The sequence below is a fragment of the Drosophila mojavensis genome, unplaced genomic scaffold (genome assembly GCF_018153725.1).
Source record: "Drosophila mojavensis isolate 15081-1352.22 unplaced genomic scaffold, ASM1815372v1 contig_36, whole genome shotgun sequence".
Lineage (NCBI taxonomy): Eukaryota > Metazoa > Arthropoda > Insecta > Diptera > Drosophilidae > Drosophila > Drosophila mojavensis.
The window spans coordinates 12977449-12996276 of NW_025318858.1; the positions used below are offsets into that span (position 1 = coordinate 12977449).

An 18828-nucleotide genomic window follows, 5' to 3' on the forward strand; every position below is an offset into this window, starting at 1 on the left:
ATATTCTATATATAATAGTTTTAATTTATTTTTAAGTTAATTTAATTATTTTTAGAAATAATTTTTTTAATAATTAAATGTTTTTATAATATAATTAATAAATGAATGTTTTCCATTTATTTATGTATATTTATATATTATATATTTATTTTATTTATATATTTATTTATTTTTTTTTTGAATTTAATTAATTTTAATATTATTCAAACAATTTTAGTTTTTTATTTTATTAAATTCAAAAATATCTTAAACATTTTTAATTGATGTGTTTATATGCATTATTTAGCAAATTTATTGTTTTTTATTTTATTATTAATTCAAATAATAAAAATATATTTTGGCTTTAAAATTCAAAACTTTTATTCTCATAATATAATTATAAATATATTTAAATATTGATTATACATAAACAAATTGATTTTTATTTATTATTTTATGAAATAATAAAATTAATTAAAAATTACAGTTTGACAGTTTAAACATTTTAATTATATATTCTGGGAATTTTGTTTTTTTTTTGTTTTTTAATTATTTATTTGGTTAATAATATCAAATTTGTTGTCCTTGGTCAATAGCTTAACGTCAATTTGATTATTGATTTTTAGCCACTGTGCCTACTCTGCCGGGTGGCATTTTGATTAAACATAAGTGGGCAGCGACTACGCTTATCAATTTCACCTTGACCTTGATTATTCTGATTGAGACTCATTGAAGCTGCGCCACTCGCCACAATTGCTGTCATTGAACTTGCACAGATGAGATGCTTTCCCTCTACCTAGTATTACAATTTTGTTTGCTATTATAATTGTAATAAGAATTTCTGTTGAACTTGCTTCATTGCAGAACCGAAACAATTCCGGGTCATCCATCGTACAAGGCGACAATGCGGCTGACGATTACCAATGTGGAGAGCAGCGATTACGGCAACTACAAATGCGTCGCCAAAAATCCTCGTGGCGACATGGACGGCAACATAAAACTCTATAGTAAGTGTCTGCAATGTGTTATTTATGCATTTTAATATTGGCCCATTATGCGTGAACCGATGTGCCGCCGCACAGCACAGAGGCACACACACACACATAGGCAAAGGCACACAGACGCAGACTCGACTACGATAAATAACAAATGTTGGCCCAAATGTGCGCACACTAATTTTCTGGACACGGCAAATTTCTAAAACTACACCATTTGCGGCTTTAATTATGGCGGCTGAATGTGTGTACTTGATTGGATGGCGTCTGACAGAGATGCGTATGTGTGGGGGTGTGTGTGTGTGTGAAGTGGATGTAATTGTAGCCACATAATGTGGTCATTGGGCTTAGATAGGCAACAGGCGAAAGGCTCCAACGAAAAGTTAAATAGGGGCTTAAGGTTTTTAGCCAAATTGTTCGGTTATCAGTCCGACTCTGTGAAAAATGAATGAAATGTGAAATCTGATCTAACGAAGATTCAGACTTAACCGCATATGCGGAAATCAGTATACAATTTCCCTATTAAATATAAACTATTCATCTCAGAACGTATTCGAGCTAGAGAGTTGCAACTTCCTGAATATCATATATAATAATAAAGTTGATAACTATTCCCGCTTAAGTGTTATCATAATCAATCACCCTTATTATTTATCAAATAGTTTAGTAGTCTAGAAAAGCTTTGGTGTGAGCTAAACATACTAGAAACGAAGCTTTTGCTTAAAGGTTATCGAGAGGATCGATACGTGGTCGGACACACATACACTCACATAAAGGCTGTGTGGATTGAAAGCTGTAAGAGAGAGGGTGGGGACTATCTTCACTGAGTGATTATTAACTTATTTCAAGAGAGCTAGCTTCGTCTACTTAATTCAGTTGTCCGAGAACTCTTGTATTGCAACGTTCACATCGCATAACGCTTCATATTTATATTGTATATAAATCAATTTTTATTGAAAAAACCAACATTGTTCCGCTGCACTTTAGACAAAGAATTGAATTGGTGACTGATAAGGTTGATTGCTAAAATTTGATTATATATTCCATAAATTCGTACGTATGTACATACATATAAATAATTCAGATGTGCATATACATAAACAAATGTTAAAGGCCATCAAATGACAAGCAGAGCAACAAGAGAGGATGCACAGTTAAGAGCTGTTTAGTGAAACCAACATACACAATCACACTTACACATAAATTTTCGTTCTTTGAGCGCAAAACTCCACTCAATTAAAGTCCACTCAGTTAGAGTCGACATACAATCCACAAATGGGCGCACAGAAAACTGAAATGAGCAGTTGACTAGTGGGAGCTGAGAGCTTGAATAGAATACACACAAACTAGCACACTTGGCAGCTTAACTTAGCGCGCTTGCTTTCTACTTGCTGAGAGGATCCACATGTGCCCGTACACACACACACACTCAGACATTTTAGCGGAATTATCTTAGTTGAAAGCTCATTATTATTCCCGAACTGTGGTCTTTCGCTTCTATTTATATCATACATACATGGGAGCTGAGAGGATCCACAAGTGTACGAAAAATCGCTTACACACATACACAACTATTAACAGATCAGTAGAGTGGTGTGTGCGCATAGAAGTCTACGACTAATGTGGATAGTAAAAGCATGGGCATTTATTTTTGTTGAGTGATTCTTGAGATGTTTTTGTATTTAAGTAAGCTCTAAGCTCTCTCTACCTGTTAGTTGTTTGCGGACTTTCTTACAGGTTACAGCCGATCGTATTATTATTATTTTTTTTTTTTTTTTCGTAAATTATGAGATAATTGTACTATCTTTAATTGACTTAACGAAAAAAAAAAAATTATTTTGTTACATTTACAATTTTTGAAGCTATATACCCAAATGTGCAACAAGTAAATTACAATCTTTTCACTTGCCTTACAAAGAAAAATTTTATTTAAACATAAAAACTTTCAACATTTATTATTTAGCTGCTTGCAGGTTAAATAATTGTCAATCGATAGCACAGCTTGTAATGTCCTACAAAATATATTTGGACAGCTAACATGAGCGTATATTTAAGCGGCAATTTAATGATTTTATTGTTACGTAGGACACGAGGCCAATAAAATGCCAATAATCTGTCAATTTGCTAAATCAGTCCCAGTTGTTGGGCCATTAAAGTAGCAGACTGCAATATATATGTATACATATATATATATAAATACAGCTCGCAAATTCCGGTCACAAAAGTTCATAAAACAATATAAAATATCCGTTCGTTTCGTTCATTGCGCCACAATAAAAAGATGGCGCCGTCTAAAGGCCATGGCCAATAGCGGCCAGAAGTTGTCAATGTGAAAATGCGACAAGTTAATTTATTTTTGGGGCGCACAGGCGATAAAAACACAGGCAGCGACGCGTCTCGCGGGGAATGGGCGGCGACAACAAACAATACAACACAAGCTGACAGTGATACTGTGCTGGAGCAGGGGCGTGGCCGGAGCGGGGGCGTTGGCAACGATCAACCAATTAAAGGTAACAAAGAGCAGCCACAGCAGCCGATAATAAGAGGGCGGCCAAAATGGAAGCCAGCACACAATACACAATACATTGAGAACAATGAACCTGTGACAATGTTATTAAGTGGTCAGCATTGCTCTATGAGAGTTTGGCGTCTCGTCCTCGTGGCAGTGCAGTCGATAAGGAGTCAAATCAGAGCAGCAGAAGGGCAAGCAGCACAAGCGCCCAGCCTCATAAATTTGCTCAACAAATTGCCGTCAATATTGATATGGCACCAGAGAGCAGCCCGAAAAAAAGGGAAGAAATTGAATTGAAAACGAAAGGCGACTCAATAGCGGCTTATTTACGACGACTCTACGGCTATAGGAACTAGAGCTTGAAGATGAAGTTAGAAAATTGAAAAGTATCGTAGCTATTCAAGGCGACTTTCAGTTGACAAATAGCTAATGAAAATAGTAAACTACAGGCATATAAGTTTCAATCAAGTAAAAGTCAAAAAGAAAAATGTTTAATTTCATTTACAAAAAAAAAAAAAAACTTGCTTAAGTTGATCCATTAAATAAGAATTTTACCATTAAGTAGGTACTCCCTTCATATTAATATTAAAATTAAGAATAAAACTTATATTATAATAATAATTAATTTTACGCATCTTCATAAAACTTATCTTCGTTTAAGCCTTATTCTTAATGTTTCCATGTGCTTTCAAAGCTTATTGATATTTCAAAAGCTTATATTATTAAAAGCTTTTTTGTACTTCCCAACAGTGTCAAGTCCGCCAACCACCCAACCGCCGCCCACAACAACAACTTTGCCCACAACGACAACAACAATGAACTTACCCTTTGATAGCAATGTGGCATTTGATGGCCTGGGTGGAGACGTGCCCACAAATTCGGTGATTGTAATTGACAAATGTGAGTAGTTCAGCCAGTTTAGTGTTGTTCAATTAGTCTAATAATCGCACTCTAATTTGCAATTTGAATTTGTTTCCTCGACTGGCAGTGGGCATTAAATATCAATCGAATTTGAACGAGATCGGCAAATCCGAACAGAAGCTAATGGGTGGCAATCAGGAGGGCTACGACTGGTCCAAAGGCAAGGCCAACGGAGGTCGCGGACCGCGTGCTATCTGCTGGCTGCTAACGCTTCTTTCGCTCCTGGCCATGCATTCGCGTCAATAAAAAGTTAAGAGCAAAACAGTATCATTAAAGTGCCATTACAACGATGAGAACGACACAAAATGAAACCCAACAATAGAAAATAACCTAGTGTCCTCTAGTGGGTGGTGACCGATTCGAATATACCCCTTTAGTTTCTACTTGCCTTTACACAAATACACATACGCACAACTCTATATACACGCACACACATAACTACAACTATTATGTTCTGTGAGATTTTTAGTAAATTTTAAATAGTACAGGGTATATAAAATAGCACACAGCAAGAAAAATCTAAGGTATTTGTATATCGGTCTACCTTGCTTAAGCCATCCCAGAATTTAAATGCAAACAGGAATGGCAGTAAATTAATTAAAATAATTAAATGAACAGAAGACATACTAATGCTCTTCCCTCTTCAACAAGATATCATAGGCCATTCAGTATTTCAGTGTTAAGCATTCATATTTATTCATATTTTGCATATGTGTGAATAAACTATAATTCTAGTTAATCTAAATCTATAATAAATTAACATAATTTACATTTTATTGTGCTTAGTTTTAAATCGAGTTCTCATTGATGATATAGTGTATAGAGCGAGCAGAATTTTTTTTTTTTCGAAAGTCAAAATCAAAATTGAATTCCGTTTCGGTTTCATTATGTGTAAGTAAAATATTTTTTACTGTCGCACCGGTTAACGTTACAATTGATTACAATTTCATTCGAAACTATTTCATGGAAAACCTCTTTGTCAGCTCGAACCGAAAGTTGAAGTATTATACAATGCAATAGGGCATACAAGAATAACTAAATAAACATAATTGTTGACAAATGGTTAAAGAAAAAAAACATACATACTGAAAAGAATATTTAAAATCTTGACAAACAAACATATGTAAATAATTAGACACACATAAAGAATTGTAAATTATGTACTCGTTATAAACATTACGTTAAATTGCGCTTAAATTTGTATGAAGTTAGACAGCTTTATGTTTATGAAGTCCATAAAGGAAAAACTCTTCCTCTCCTGTCTCCATTAAATCCGGCATCAGTGATCCGAGAGAGTGGAGGGGCATGAATTAAAACGGCAGAGCAATTATGATATGAAACAATCGATGATCGGCACATGAAACATATTTAAATATATTATATATCCTGATCTATGCTCACATATTCAAATGGCAGCCTAATTAAGAACTAAACTACATATAAACGAACATAAATATATCATAGGCTTTAGTTTGTGTTTCTTAATGATAAGAGTGATAATGTACATTTAATGAATTGCATCCGCAGTCAACAACAGGCGGCAGCGGAGTAAATTACATAATGAGATTGCTTAAAATGCAAAACATGGATATAAATAATATAAATATAATGTATTTAATTGTTCGTTTGCTCTCGAAAATTTATTTATGAATGGTTCTTTCCTCCAGAGCAGTAAGTATAAAAAGTTACATTTTTGAAATATTTTCAAGAATACTCTTACAAAATATATGTAAGTATGATATAAAATATGCCCATCATGGTTTATACACATTGTTTAACAAAAACTAATAGACCTTATATTTAATATTTGTTATTAATTAAAATATTGATATCGAGTTACTAAGTCACCATATTTGTTTTCCAACTAACAAACTTACATATACATGAAACCAAAAGCTCTACAGACGTATGCTTTTTCATTTGTGATCTAAGCTCAAAAGCTCTGCTCTTTTTAAAGCTTGAATAGAATACACACAAACTAGCACACTTGGCAGCTTAACTGAGCGCGCTTGCTTTCTACTTGCTGAGAGGATCCACATAAGCCCGTACACACACACACACACAGACATTTTAGCGGAGTGTGGAGTGTAGCCTGTAGGTGAGAGCGTGGGAATTATCTTAGTTGAACTGTGGTCTTTCGCTTCTATTTATATCATACATACATATGTATATCACACATTTATCTTTATTTGCATCAACGCTATCACTATGTCAACTACATTTCACACAATTACATAAATTTATGCATAATTAGATTTTAATTGCTTGCGATATATTTATCAGAATCAATTAATTCATATTTATACATAATTGTGTATGTATGTATTTAAACAAAATTACATCAGGTGGCGAAAATATTAATTTTAATAATTATTATTTCTTTTTACCTTAAGACTCGCACAACTGTGACATTCCAATAAAATTATAACAGACGATCCACAAATGGGCACACAGAGTGCGCAGGGCGTAGCTTAGATCAAAGCTTTATATAAGCTTAAATGAGTACTTTGCTAATGGTGGCTGAGAGGATCCACAAGTGCATCAAAAAGCGCATACACGCACAGTGTGCGTCGCACAATTCATAATTAACGGATCAGTAGCGTGGAGTATGTGCATTGTGGCCTATGGGTAATGTGGACAGTAAGAGCGTGGGAATGTAATCATGTTGAGTCAGTCATGTATTGTTTATATATTTGAGTAAGCTCTAAGGTCCATGTTAGTTGTCTGCGGACTTTCGCACAGATCGGAACGGATACTCGTACTTTCTTCCTCTTCTTCTGGCAAATGACATACAGATTACGTTTTTATTTTGTTATTGTTATTAATATATGTATATATTTCTATATTTTGATATTATAACTTTATATTTACCTCGTCACTCAAAATGTTAATTAGTTCATAGTTTTTAAAATAAAGACTACAATTAATTCTGTGCATATATATAATCGTATTTGAACACAAATAAAGATTTATTTTCAGCTAAATTAAATATATGTGTGTGTATGATTCCAAGTTGACTTTTGTCATCCCTTCCTACATAGTACTATAGATACGAGTCAGGTTGAGTAGCAATTTAATGTAGTCCAAATAACATCACTCAAACTGAACTGCGTTGAAATTAAGTATTTCGACTCAATACTCAATTCAACCTTAAAAGCTGAGCACAAAACATTATATAGCTCAATTAACATGAGCTATTATTTAGCAGCAAGCTTACGATCCACTCTGTTAGTTAACATAGCCATGCTAAATTAGCATTTTCAATGTGTTGATCATTTCTGTTCTCCTGGTATTTCAGTCCGAAATTCATTAAAAATCGGCTCATAGGCGTCCGCAATGCCAACGCCCCAAAGATATGCTACGATATATTTTTTTTTAAAGCTGATTAACGTCGAATTTAAATGAAACAAATTCGAAAGAATAAAAGTGATGTGGAAAGTATATATACACCGTGTATTTATTTATATATTTTTAAGCTATAGAGGCACAAATGTCAAGTGGCCAATCAACTTAGAATGACCAGAAAATATATATTTAAAGGCTTAACACAGTTTTGTGGTCGTGTGCGACGATTTCTGATTTTATTTGATTTCGTGTTTGTGCAGCACTTTGGGTAGCGGAACGTGAAATTGTTATTGAGTCCGTGGGCGTTACCCACTCGAGTGCCAACTGCACATCAGTGCACATCAGCAAATGCTTGCAGCTGCCAGCAGACATTGTTGCTGCATAGCTAAGCTCTGCAGAGCTCCTGTTTGCTGGCCACAAAAACCCTAAGATAAATATTTTGCCAAGCGCCGGCAAATGCAACGTGATGCCACTTGCCCTACGTGGCGTATGCGCAATGCAAACACAATGGACCCACTTGCCGTCCACCCAGCCGAAGAGGCGGGTGGCAAATGTGCTAAAGACGCTGATGATGCATTCAACATCCACTTATACACTTGACAACTAAAGCTGAATGGACCAATTGAGCAGCATGTTCTTAGAAGCCCCAATGGCTGGCTGCTCAAATAAACTCCCAGCGCAGAGCCAATATGCTTCCATTTTCCCAAATAATGCGAACCTAACTGCAAGAGAGAACCAATACTTAACATATATGTAAATAACATAATAGAAAAATAAAATAAAATAAAATAATAGAAAAATTAATAATAATAAATAATAATTTTTTTTTTTTTTTTTTTTTTTTTTTTTGGTTTCCAAACTTAGGAATTGAAAACAAAAAATGATTTATTATTTCGTACAAATAATAGAGGCTAATAATATGAATGTATAAAAGTAAATTAATTTTTTTTTATTTCGGTTTGGGTTTGGTTTAATTTTACTTTCATAGATATACTTAGATTATACCTTTGTCTAATAAAACCTTAAGCTCTTCCGAAAATTGTATGATCTATACCAACCTCTAGAACTCTCATATTGGACTATTAATCTACAATACTCACCCTATTTAGATGTTAATTATTTCGGAATCGTAATTGAGTACTTTACAATCGATCGGTTATAAAGAATAATAAATACGAGTCGTTTGAGCTTGATCATAACTTTGTTTATGACGGTATATTTAGGCTTATGCTATGTTTGACATTCAATTAAAATATTCTTATCAATAAGTCTTTGTTTCTTACAAATAATATATTTAACGTATATTTATGTATATACGTCGACTCGATAAAAGAAAATCTCATTGTGGTTTTCATTTTGTTTTAATAATTAATGCATATTAAAAATTCTTTATGTTTTATAGATTTTCAATGCCGAACCACACCACAGCATAAGCCAGGGCAGGGCCTTAGAATTAATATTGTGTTGAATTATTTCGATTATAATTGCCCTAGCTAAATTCAAATGGAATTTCTGAAGTAACATTAGCTCACTAGTCTTTCACTGAATAATAAAAGTTTATTGAGAATAAAAAATATGTTTACAACATTATATGTTAGTGCCTACAGATATATATGTGCGTATATATACTTATGATTAGTTTGTAACAGATTAGTTGGACGAAGAATTACTTATTATTTTAAACTAAACCAGAACGCTGCGCTGCTGCATCAGCGTGTCGATGATCTTCTCGATGTGCTCACTGCAGCTGCCCAGACACGTGTCCGCATACTCGAAGAGGAACTGCATAAAGCTCTCCAGCTCCTCCATGGAGCAGGCGCTGAACCCATTGCTGCGAGCCAGATTCTCAATGGTGCGCAGCTTCTGGGCAAACTCCGGTCTGCTGCGGCACTGCTTGAACGTGGCCTCGTTCAGCTTGGGCGGCAGCTGGAAGCTGCGAATGCGCTCCTCCACGCTCTTCAGTTTATTTTTCTGCTGCTGCAGAGTGCACAGCATTTGGGGCATGCTCATCGGGGGCTTGGGCCGGGCAACCGGGGGCAATGTCTTGTCGAAGAGCTCGTCCAAGGGCACCGCCTCATACTCCTGGCTGAAGAGGTCCGGCGAGAAGGAGAGACGGCCGCTCTGGTTGCTGTTGCTGAAGCTGTCCGATTCGAACTCGGTTTGGTCCAGATCGCTAGTCTTCATGGCATTGTTGGAGCCATTGTACTGGTTGTTGGGCCAGGCGTATTTGCTGCGCCCCTCCAAGCCATTGCTGCCGCCCGTCTGCAGGCCCACCAGCATGCTGTAGCTGCTCTCGATGGAGAACTTGGGCGTTGTCACCCAGAACTCCGGCACACTGCTGAACTCAAACTGATCGACGCCGAAGCGCAGCTCCAGATCTGGGCCAGTGCTCAGCTCCGCGTCGAGAAACTCGAACAGACGCTCGATCTTCTCGCCGGGCATGTACTTGCCGCTGAAGGGCACGGCCAGATCGCCGCTGGCGAACCAATAATGCGAGGAGCCCTTAACGCTCGCCGGTCGCTCCGGCAGCTCGTTGGCCTCGCTCGCCGTTGATCTGCAAAACTTGTGCGCATCAATGCCAAAGGTCAGCTCACGTGTCTCCCAGGCCTTTTGCGTGAAGATCTCGTAGAGTAGACGCAGTCGATCCGTCGTATTGTGCGCAATTTCCAGGCCCACGGTAAAGTCGCCGGCAGTGATCCAGAACTTGGACAACGGCTTGCTGGCCGGCTGATCCTCCAGCTGCGAGGAGCTCATCTCGACTGTGGGCGCATTGGCAAAGAAGTCGCGCTCACTGCAGTTCGACGACGTTGTTGGCGTATCGCACGTGGCACCCAAATCCAACGGATGATCCTCCCGTATCACTTGCATGGCCAACGAGCTGCGACGCGACTTGTCCAGCTGCTGCTGCTGCTGCTGTCCATTTGGACCGATCGGACTGAATAGCTGCTGCTGGGCAGCGCCGGCACAGTTGCGCCCCTTCACCGGTGTGGAGAAGCCGGAGGGCTTCGTATGGACCATGCCCACCGAGGAGCGACGCAACGGACTGTTGTCCATGGCATCATTGGAGCACGTCTCAAAGCCCTGATCTATGAAACTGTCGCGCAGCTGTGGATCGAACGACGCACGCGGCGTCTGCAACGGCGACTGATCACTGTCCGCATTCGGCGAAGGCGACGACATCACCGTCAACGTATACGCCGACTTGATCTTGCGCGGTGAATTCACCTGGCGCATCAGCGATCTGTCCAGCTCAATGTAGCTTTGCTCCGGGATTGGCATTGGCTGTGCCTGTGGCTGTGGTTGTGGCAGCGTTGGTGCTGCTGTAATTGAACCACTTGATGGCTTCTTCTTGGCCTGCAGTGCTGTCGGCTTGTAGTCGGAATCCGAATCGGTGCTGGTCACAGCATTGGCCGTGGCCTCCACAATCGAGTTCTCCTTCTTCCAGGTGAGCGTACGGCGCATTTTCTTCTTGCGCGGCGGCCGCACGGGCTTGGCGAATTCAAAGTCGGCTGCCTCGTTGGCCATGCCTGGCATTTCTGGCTGAGATTCATCACTGGTTATCTGTATGGGCATAATAATTGGTTAGATTATTAGATTCAGATTAATTTCGTTGGGGAAAGTGTTTGTTGTCTGCAGGTGAAAGTGTTCAAAGGTCTGCCGGCTGCCCTTTGTATGTTTGAAATCATTTAGAGTCTCGTGTTGTTCACAACTTAGAGAATACAATATTGAAGGAAAATTTCGAAAGGAAAAACTCGATTGGAAAGTGAATGAGTAGTAAAGCCTATGGATTGTTCTTTTTCTTTGTCAGATTCGCAGACTTTCTCTATATTTCCGTATTTTTATTGCTACTTTTCGGTATATTAGCTTAGCTGTCCTTAGAAATGAAGGCGGACTCACCTTTGGCAGTGTGGATAAACCAGATTCGCTCTCTTCGGCCTCAGATTGCTTGCAGCTGGACGAGCTGCTCGAGGTGATGCAAGTGGATTGCGTCTGTCCGAGACTTGGACGTGGCGCCGGCACAGGCGGTGCCTGGCGCTTGAGTTTGCGCGGCGTGGGCGTAACTGGAGCAACTGGCTGTTGGATCATGGATGCTGTTTGAGTTGGGGTTGTTGCCGTGTCCACATCTTTGTCCTCCACATAGCTGGCCTCCTTGGTCCTGCTCTCCAGCTCCAGCTTGGCAATGGCCTCCTCGAGCAGACGCTCAACGGCCGACTTCTGGCTGATGTCGCCCATGGAGCTGGCCGTGTTCTGGGCCGGCTGCTCCTCGCTGCCGCTGGCTATCTCAATGGTCTGGTCGCTGTTCGACACGCAAGTGATATCGAACAGAATACCGTTCTCGGCGCTGAGCCAGCTGTAGAAGAGACTCTCGAGCGGCTCGTTTTGAAAAAACAGATGATTGTCGGTGCCGGCGCGCTCCTGCCGGGTGCGTCGTATCTTCTTGGGCGGCGCATACGCCTCAGTGGGCAGCACGCTGCGTATGGCAGCCAAGTTGCGCTTCTGCGAGGCGCACTGCAGACCCCGTCCGCCCGGCTGGGCACTCACATGTCGCTCCGGGCTGGGCTTCAGCACCACCGTCAGCGTGCTCACATGTAGCGACGGCGCTGGAGACTTGGTTTTGGATGATGTGACCAGTGGCGGTCGTGGCGGAGTGTTTGACTGCAGCACACACTTGGCCTCGAGCTCCTGTGCCAAATGCTTCACACTGGCCTGATGTTCGGCCACGACCTCCCCACGTGCCATTTGCTTCGTGGCCTGAGCTTTGAGGTCAGCCGCATGCTCATTGAATTTGGGATGCTTGGCGGCAATGTCGCTAACAAATTTGTTGAAGAGCAACACCTTATCCTTGACGCTCAGCTCGCGGAACACATCCTCGGCCACCAGGCAGGGCCCATAGCCAAAGGACTCCTGCTGCTCCTGCTCGGCCAGCTTCTCTCTGGGCTTTGGCTGTGGCTGTGCTTGTGGCTTCGGCTTCGGCTTCGGCTCCGGCGACAAAGACAACTCATTGTGCAGCGTGGCGTACTGCGGCGCCTCAGCTCGGCGCATTACCTGATTAATCTTCGAGTTGAACAATTGTGCCATCTCCTTCACCTTCATGGGCAGCTTGCTGCTGCCGATCCTGTTGGCGCCACGCACCGACTGTGGTGTGGCCAGCTGGGGCTGCTCGTATTTCTGCTTCAACTCGCTGATCTTCTTCTTGCCGCTGTCCAGCTTCTGTGGCTTGCCCTGCACCTGGGCTGGCTGGCTGGCCAGTTTGGCAATGGTGCTGGCCACCTTGCCCGTGCACGGAATGGTCGATGCATCGCGGACATCTTTGCTGGGCGTTACGGGCACCTCCTCATCGAAATACCTCATGAGATTCTCAATGCTGGACAGGTCCAGGTCGGTGATCTGTATGCGTGACGGTGTGCTGTAAGAGTTCTGGTGCTCCAGTGCAGTGAGAAACCGATCGTCGTCCAGGGAGGAGACCTCGAAGAGCTCCTCTCGCGTCATTGTCGCACGCAGCAGGCCACGTCCATCGCTGACATCGCAGTAGGCGTGCCGCGATCGCCGCTCCTCGATCTCGGCGTTCAGCTGCAGCAGCTCGTCGAGATCGGCGCTGTTCATGGCGGCCGTGTCCACGACCATCTCGTGCTGCTGGCGATTATTGTTGGGCGTCGAGTTGCTCAGCACCATAATTTGTATGTTTTTTATTTTAAATTTGATTTTTGTATTCACTAGCTTCCTCTCCTTCTTCTTCTGTTGCGTTGTTCACGTTAGACGTTGCAGTTTGTAACTGTGAGCGCTGACGTTGTGGCGACGCCTTTTAAGTGCCACAGGTAGACGCCAGTATGCAAATTTGCGCTTTTATTACACCCGCTAATCCGGCCAACATCGGGTCAGGTCATCTAATCGTGGCGCAGCTGCTGCTCGGGTTTTTACAGCATTCCATTAGCAGCGCGTACCTTCCAGGAAGCCTCAGATTGCCCGACCTGTGTGTGTAAAGGTAAAAAGGCAACAGGTAAGTGGAATATCATCCAGAAATGTCCATGGTTAATACGTTAATAAAGTTAAAAGATTGCGCGCGTTGGCTCGGCCTCTCGGCTAACTCGTAATAAAATTGGCACAAAATTCAGGGATGAACAAAGGTGTTGCCAATTTATGAGGGTCTGCAACACGGCCCTATGAGCAGCGAGCACCTACAGATCTTGAAACAGGGGCTAATGTCTATAATGGCCACGCGGTAATACATCTGCATAGGCTTATGCATATAAGTAAATTAATAAATAAACAAATTAAATAAATATGCTTATACTTATGCTGCAATTAAAAATTGATATATGATATATGATAAAATATGATCAAATTAACTTAGGCATATGCTTTATAAAAAATATCCATAATAAATATCTATATAAAGTAAAGAGTATTTTAGCGATTCGAATCTTCTTATACTATTCACTCATTTTTATTGTAATTGATTAAATTTTATGATTTTTCGAAAAAAAAAGTTTAATTCCTGAATAATTTTGTAATAATGTATTTTATAATCGGCCAACAAAAAATTGTAAAAAGTTGATAATATAAACAACTCGATAATAATATCAGTAAGCAGAGCTTTACTTTAATTTGCTAAGCATAAATTTGATTTTTTAAACAATTTTTTTAAAATATAGATTTCGGCTATAGAATATCTATTAACGTTTCCACATATTATCGCCCCTAATTATGTCAATGTATTTAATTAAATAAATAAAATAAAATAGTAAAACTAGCAGCCTCTATTAAATTTGTAGACTTGAAAAATATAGTAAGTTTGCCATTAGGATTCCATTTTTAGATTAGGAAATTAAGTTACATTAAATTTAATCACCTACTGAAGGTAACAGAAAACTTGTTAAATAAAATATTTATATTAAAAAAAGTAAAAAAAATATTGTAAAATATAACTATTCATAGGGTAGGGATCACGGCCAACTTTTATACACCTGCCTAAGAGACACTCTCTAAATGCAAAACTCCCTTAACAATTCAGCTAAAATTAAGTATAGACAGCACTTGGGTACATTCGTGGCATACAAGAGACACACATTAAATATTTGTACCCAAAAGTATGCAATAAACTGTGCTTTTTGCCACTGGCAAAGAGCTCTCAAAGAGCTGGATGAAGACGCCGCAGAATGTGAGTGCTAACTAGACCCCAGAGAGCTGAGAGTCACAATGAAAATCACACACATACGAGAGAATTTCAGCATGTCACTGGGGCGTAGCTTTGATTTCATTGGATTTGTGGCAGCTGCCTGTGTCGTCAAGAGGTAGAGTATGGGAAAGGGAGAGAGGGAGATGGAGAGGGAGAGGGAGAGCTAAAAACTTTGTTGTTGGCATCAGCGAACCGCCAGTTGGCGCCAGCCTTATGCAAATCAGGGCCAAAGCTGTAAACGAGAAAGACTTCAGCCAGGTGCTAAGCTCGAATGGAATCGGCGCTGAATGCTGATGATGACATTTGGCTGTTCTCTTGGCAGCGACATTATTTTACTGCAGCAGATGAGTTTGAGCCTTCGATTCGACCATTTCAATTTGTTAATAGCCACGTGGCATATTTCCACGCATGGAAAGTTGCAGCTACCGAATCTAGTCTAGACAACGAATTTGCCAAACAAAACCCAATGGGTAAAAGGTTTTTCACAATTTTCACATTTTCCCCTCATAACGTTTCATTGTCTGTCTGTCTGTTTGTTTTGTTTTTTTTTTTTTGCCTTGCTTTCAATAACTTTAATCTCTAGCGCACAGACGCCGGAAATTGAATTACTTACTCAAGTAACTTGAGAGCAACAAAAGAAAACAGTAAAAACTGAAATTTTGAGTGTTATTCATTGACTTTAAGATGGGGAGCTAGCCACAAGCATTTAGTTCACCGAGGCTAAGACTCTATGCCTGTTGGGATCGGGATCAGGAGCAGGAGCAAGGGAAACTCCAAGTGGAGGGGTCAGCATGCTCGCTGCATGCGTAAGTGAGCATTTAACAAGGCAAACAGTTGGCTCGGCCGCAGCCCAATTGCAAGTTACTTTTGATTTTTATGCGGCCAGCCTTTGCCCTTTACATAGTGGGCTAAGATAATCAGACAGCTATTGACACATATCAAATTTTATAGCAGAAAATCTTCATATATGTATAACGAAAGTTAAGCTATTCATGTCTGGTTTGTATGCTAACTCCGAATTACAGCGAATCAGTGAGAGTAAATGATCAGCAGCGGCATAAGAGAACTGGAAGTGAACTGATATTAATGCCCACTAAATACTGAACTAAGATAATCTGGCAGTGCTGAACAGATATCCAGCTTCATAGCATAGTCAAAGTGAGCCTAACTATGTCTTTAGCTTGTTTTCTCTGGAGTGCAATGGGGAGCATGATGATCAGCATCAGCATAAGAGCATCTCAGTCGGGCTCAAGCCAAGCGTAATTGAATTATGAAATTCGTGGCTCGACAAGGCGCCGTTGCCGGACGCCAGACGCTGCTGCCGATGCATTGATGCAGGCAGCTGGCCAAGGACATGCAGAGGGACATAGCATTAAGGAAGATGCGCCTGGGCTTGGGTAGCCATTGAATCGTTAACGGCATTTTAAGCATTATTGCATTTTCTGCACACACACACACACACACAGAGCCGTAATGTGGAAATTAATTTTCGCGTATTTCTCATGTTAATAATTTAAAAAATTAAAATGTAAATTTTGCTTTTATGATTATCAACATCGCTTTTCTCTTTGCTTTATGCGTGTGCACTCCATGAAATATGCGACAAAAAAGTGAAATTTTTAATATAAATAATTTTCGTGTCAAGCTTTCACTTTGATAAACCCTATACATATACACAGGTACATCCACTTACGGCTTATTAAATATAAAGCAGTTGCTAAAATATGCACACAGCATTTTGTTAATATTTGTCACCGAACAGGACATGATTTTCGCTTAAACTGCGGCGCGCTTTAAAAATAATTATTTATTCACGCGTTGTCAATTTCGATGAGCTGTGTGTATGTGTACATAGGCCACAAATTCGTATTTAATTAAAATCTCATTAATTAAATGCAAATCAGGCCTATGCCTTAAAGATTAGGCTTTAAATATATTTAAAAAGTACAAAAAATATAGATAGATTAAAGTTCAGACTTAGTTTGAAAAAAAAAAAAAAAAAAAAACCTCAAAGCATACTGGATGGAGGCTTGATGAAAATCTTATCAAATAACAGTCTAAGCTTTGTCTGTGATAGTTGCAGTTGTTAATTTCTTCGTCCCCTCGCCTATGTATTCTAGGTTCGTTATCTTCATATATAATTTTATATGAAGAATATAAGCCTAAGAGAAAGCAGCAAATAAATATGAAAAAAAAAAAAATAAAATAAAATAAAAATAAAAATAAATTATTTTCATAGATGTAATTATAAAAAATAAATTTTATATAAATAAATAAAAATATAATATGTTTATATTTAATTTTATAATGGAAATATATATTAAATCAGCAATAATTGAGTTGTTCAGCTGTCAAAATTAACGCTAAAATTAAAATTATTATTTATGCATTTCAATATACTTTAAACAATAATATTGATTTTCTATTGCCAAATCATATTACGGATTTGTAAGTTGAAAATAATAGATAGAAATACAAACATATTATAATTGTACAATTAGTGCCAGAACAATCAGTCAGCGACAAATTGTGCTCTATCGAATCACTAATGAGCCCGATAAGGCGGCAAGTGATGGAAACGTCACAACTAGACGGCAACACAAAGGAAACGATTGCCATCAAATTCATATCTCATCTCTCGCCACATGTCAATCGCCACTCGCTACTCGCCACTCGCCAGTCGAAGAGTCAAAAGTCCAATGCGCAGTGGACAAGCCCCCCTATCGAATGGTCCCAGCAGCCAACGAATGCTCGAGTTTAATGTATTGTAAATGCATAAATCACGGACAGCATATCGCAAGAACTTGCCGTTCTCTGACCCCCGTGCGAACCTCTCGTGCGTTAGGTTAATCATTAATTGCAACGCCGAATTGCGTCATCCAATGCCTTATCAGGGCACGGCAGCCGCACGATGGCGACGCTGATGACAATTAATAACTAAGACATGAATTGAAACAATTTTCGAATTGTAATTCAAGCCGAACCGAACTGCACTGAAATCTTTCAAAAATTTCATTGTATAAAAAAATATATAAAATAATTAATTACACAAAATGTAACAATATTTCAATTGCTATTTTAGATTAGTCTAAATTAACACGGACAGAGCATTAAAGTGTTATAGAAATATTTTTGTTCTAATATAGATAAATTTAAACCTTTTTATTATTTTCATGTAAACTAAATAGCTAAAGAATTTCTTATAATTTTCATATCAAATAAAAACAAAATTTTAAATTAGTTTAAAATAAAAAACCAAAAATGAGCTACGTAACTTTTTTTTGTTGTTTTTTTTTTTTTGCATATTAAAGTTGTTTATCTTTAAATTAAATATTTAAAAAAAATTATAATAATAATCGCATTAAAATCTATTGATAAAGAACTAAAATAAAAAAACAATAATAATAATAAATAATTTAAAATAAAAAAAAAATTGCAAGCCAAAAAAAATGGAAATATTTTGCAGCCAACTATAAATAGATAGTTATAATCAAATTAGATTTGTTTATAAACAAACAGAATAGCTAAATCATATACAAATTAATTCTATCATTATAATATGAGATCGAAATTGAAACGAAACTTGAACCGATTGCAGTGGAAAATTTTCTGGGCTGCCAAACATAGACAAAATATTCCCTTAGTTTAACATACACTGCTATATCGATTTTTCTTCACTCATAGTACAATGAAAGAATGTTGAGCCTAAGCAGTTGACAAAGAAAAAAAGATCAACTATAATAATAAAAGAAATTTAATAAAATTTGTAAAGCATTTTGAAAACTGAAACTTTGATTACTGTGTATTAAATTATACAAAAATAATCTGATGCAATTTCTTATGCAATATCTTTGCATATTTCACGATAGCTTTATAAGTTCTTTAATACTTTAACAAAG

The 18828-nt window shown here is 38.7% G+C and overlaps 2 protein-coding genes across 3 annotated transcripts in view; one reads left to right on the forward strand and one right to left on the reverse strand.

Moving 5' to 3' along the window:
• Nucleotides 1-6030, forward strand: part of LOC6576669 (neurotrimin) — an 83889-nt gene extending 77859 nt beyond the window's left edge. Inside the window, exons 7-10 of one of the 2 annotated variants that reach the window (XR_004364035.2) lie at nt 844-986; nt 4237-4386; nt 4475-5298; nt 5391-6030. Coding sequence is in view for 1 of the 2 variants with exons in the window: in XM_015165308.3 (XP_015020794.1) it covers nt 844-986; nt 4237-4386; nt 4475-4653 (472 nt within the window). In the remaining variant the exon portion in view is untranslated. Of the gene's footprint in view, nt 1-843; nt 987-4236; nt 4387-4474 lie in introns of both variants that reach the window. The other variant, XM_015165308.3, reaches the window with a different exon arrangement.
• A 2904-nt stretch (nt 6031-8934) lies between these two features.
• The window catches only part of LOC6576672, a 47445-nt gene continuing 37551 nt past the window's right edge, over nt 8935-18828 (reverse strand). Inside the window, exons 2-3 of the mRNA XM_032728806.2 lie at nt 11650-13721; nt 8935-11313 (exon numbers count right to left, since the gene is read on the reverse strand). Of these exons, the coding sequence (XP_032584697.1) occupies nt 9436-11313; nt 11650-13425 (3654 nt within the window). The 5' untranslated portion in view covers nt 13426-13721 and the 3' untranslated portion in view covers nt 8935-9435. The remainder of the gene's footprint in view (nt 11314-11649; nt 13722-18828) is intronic.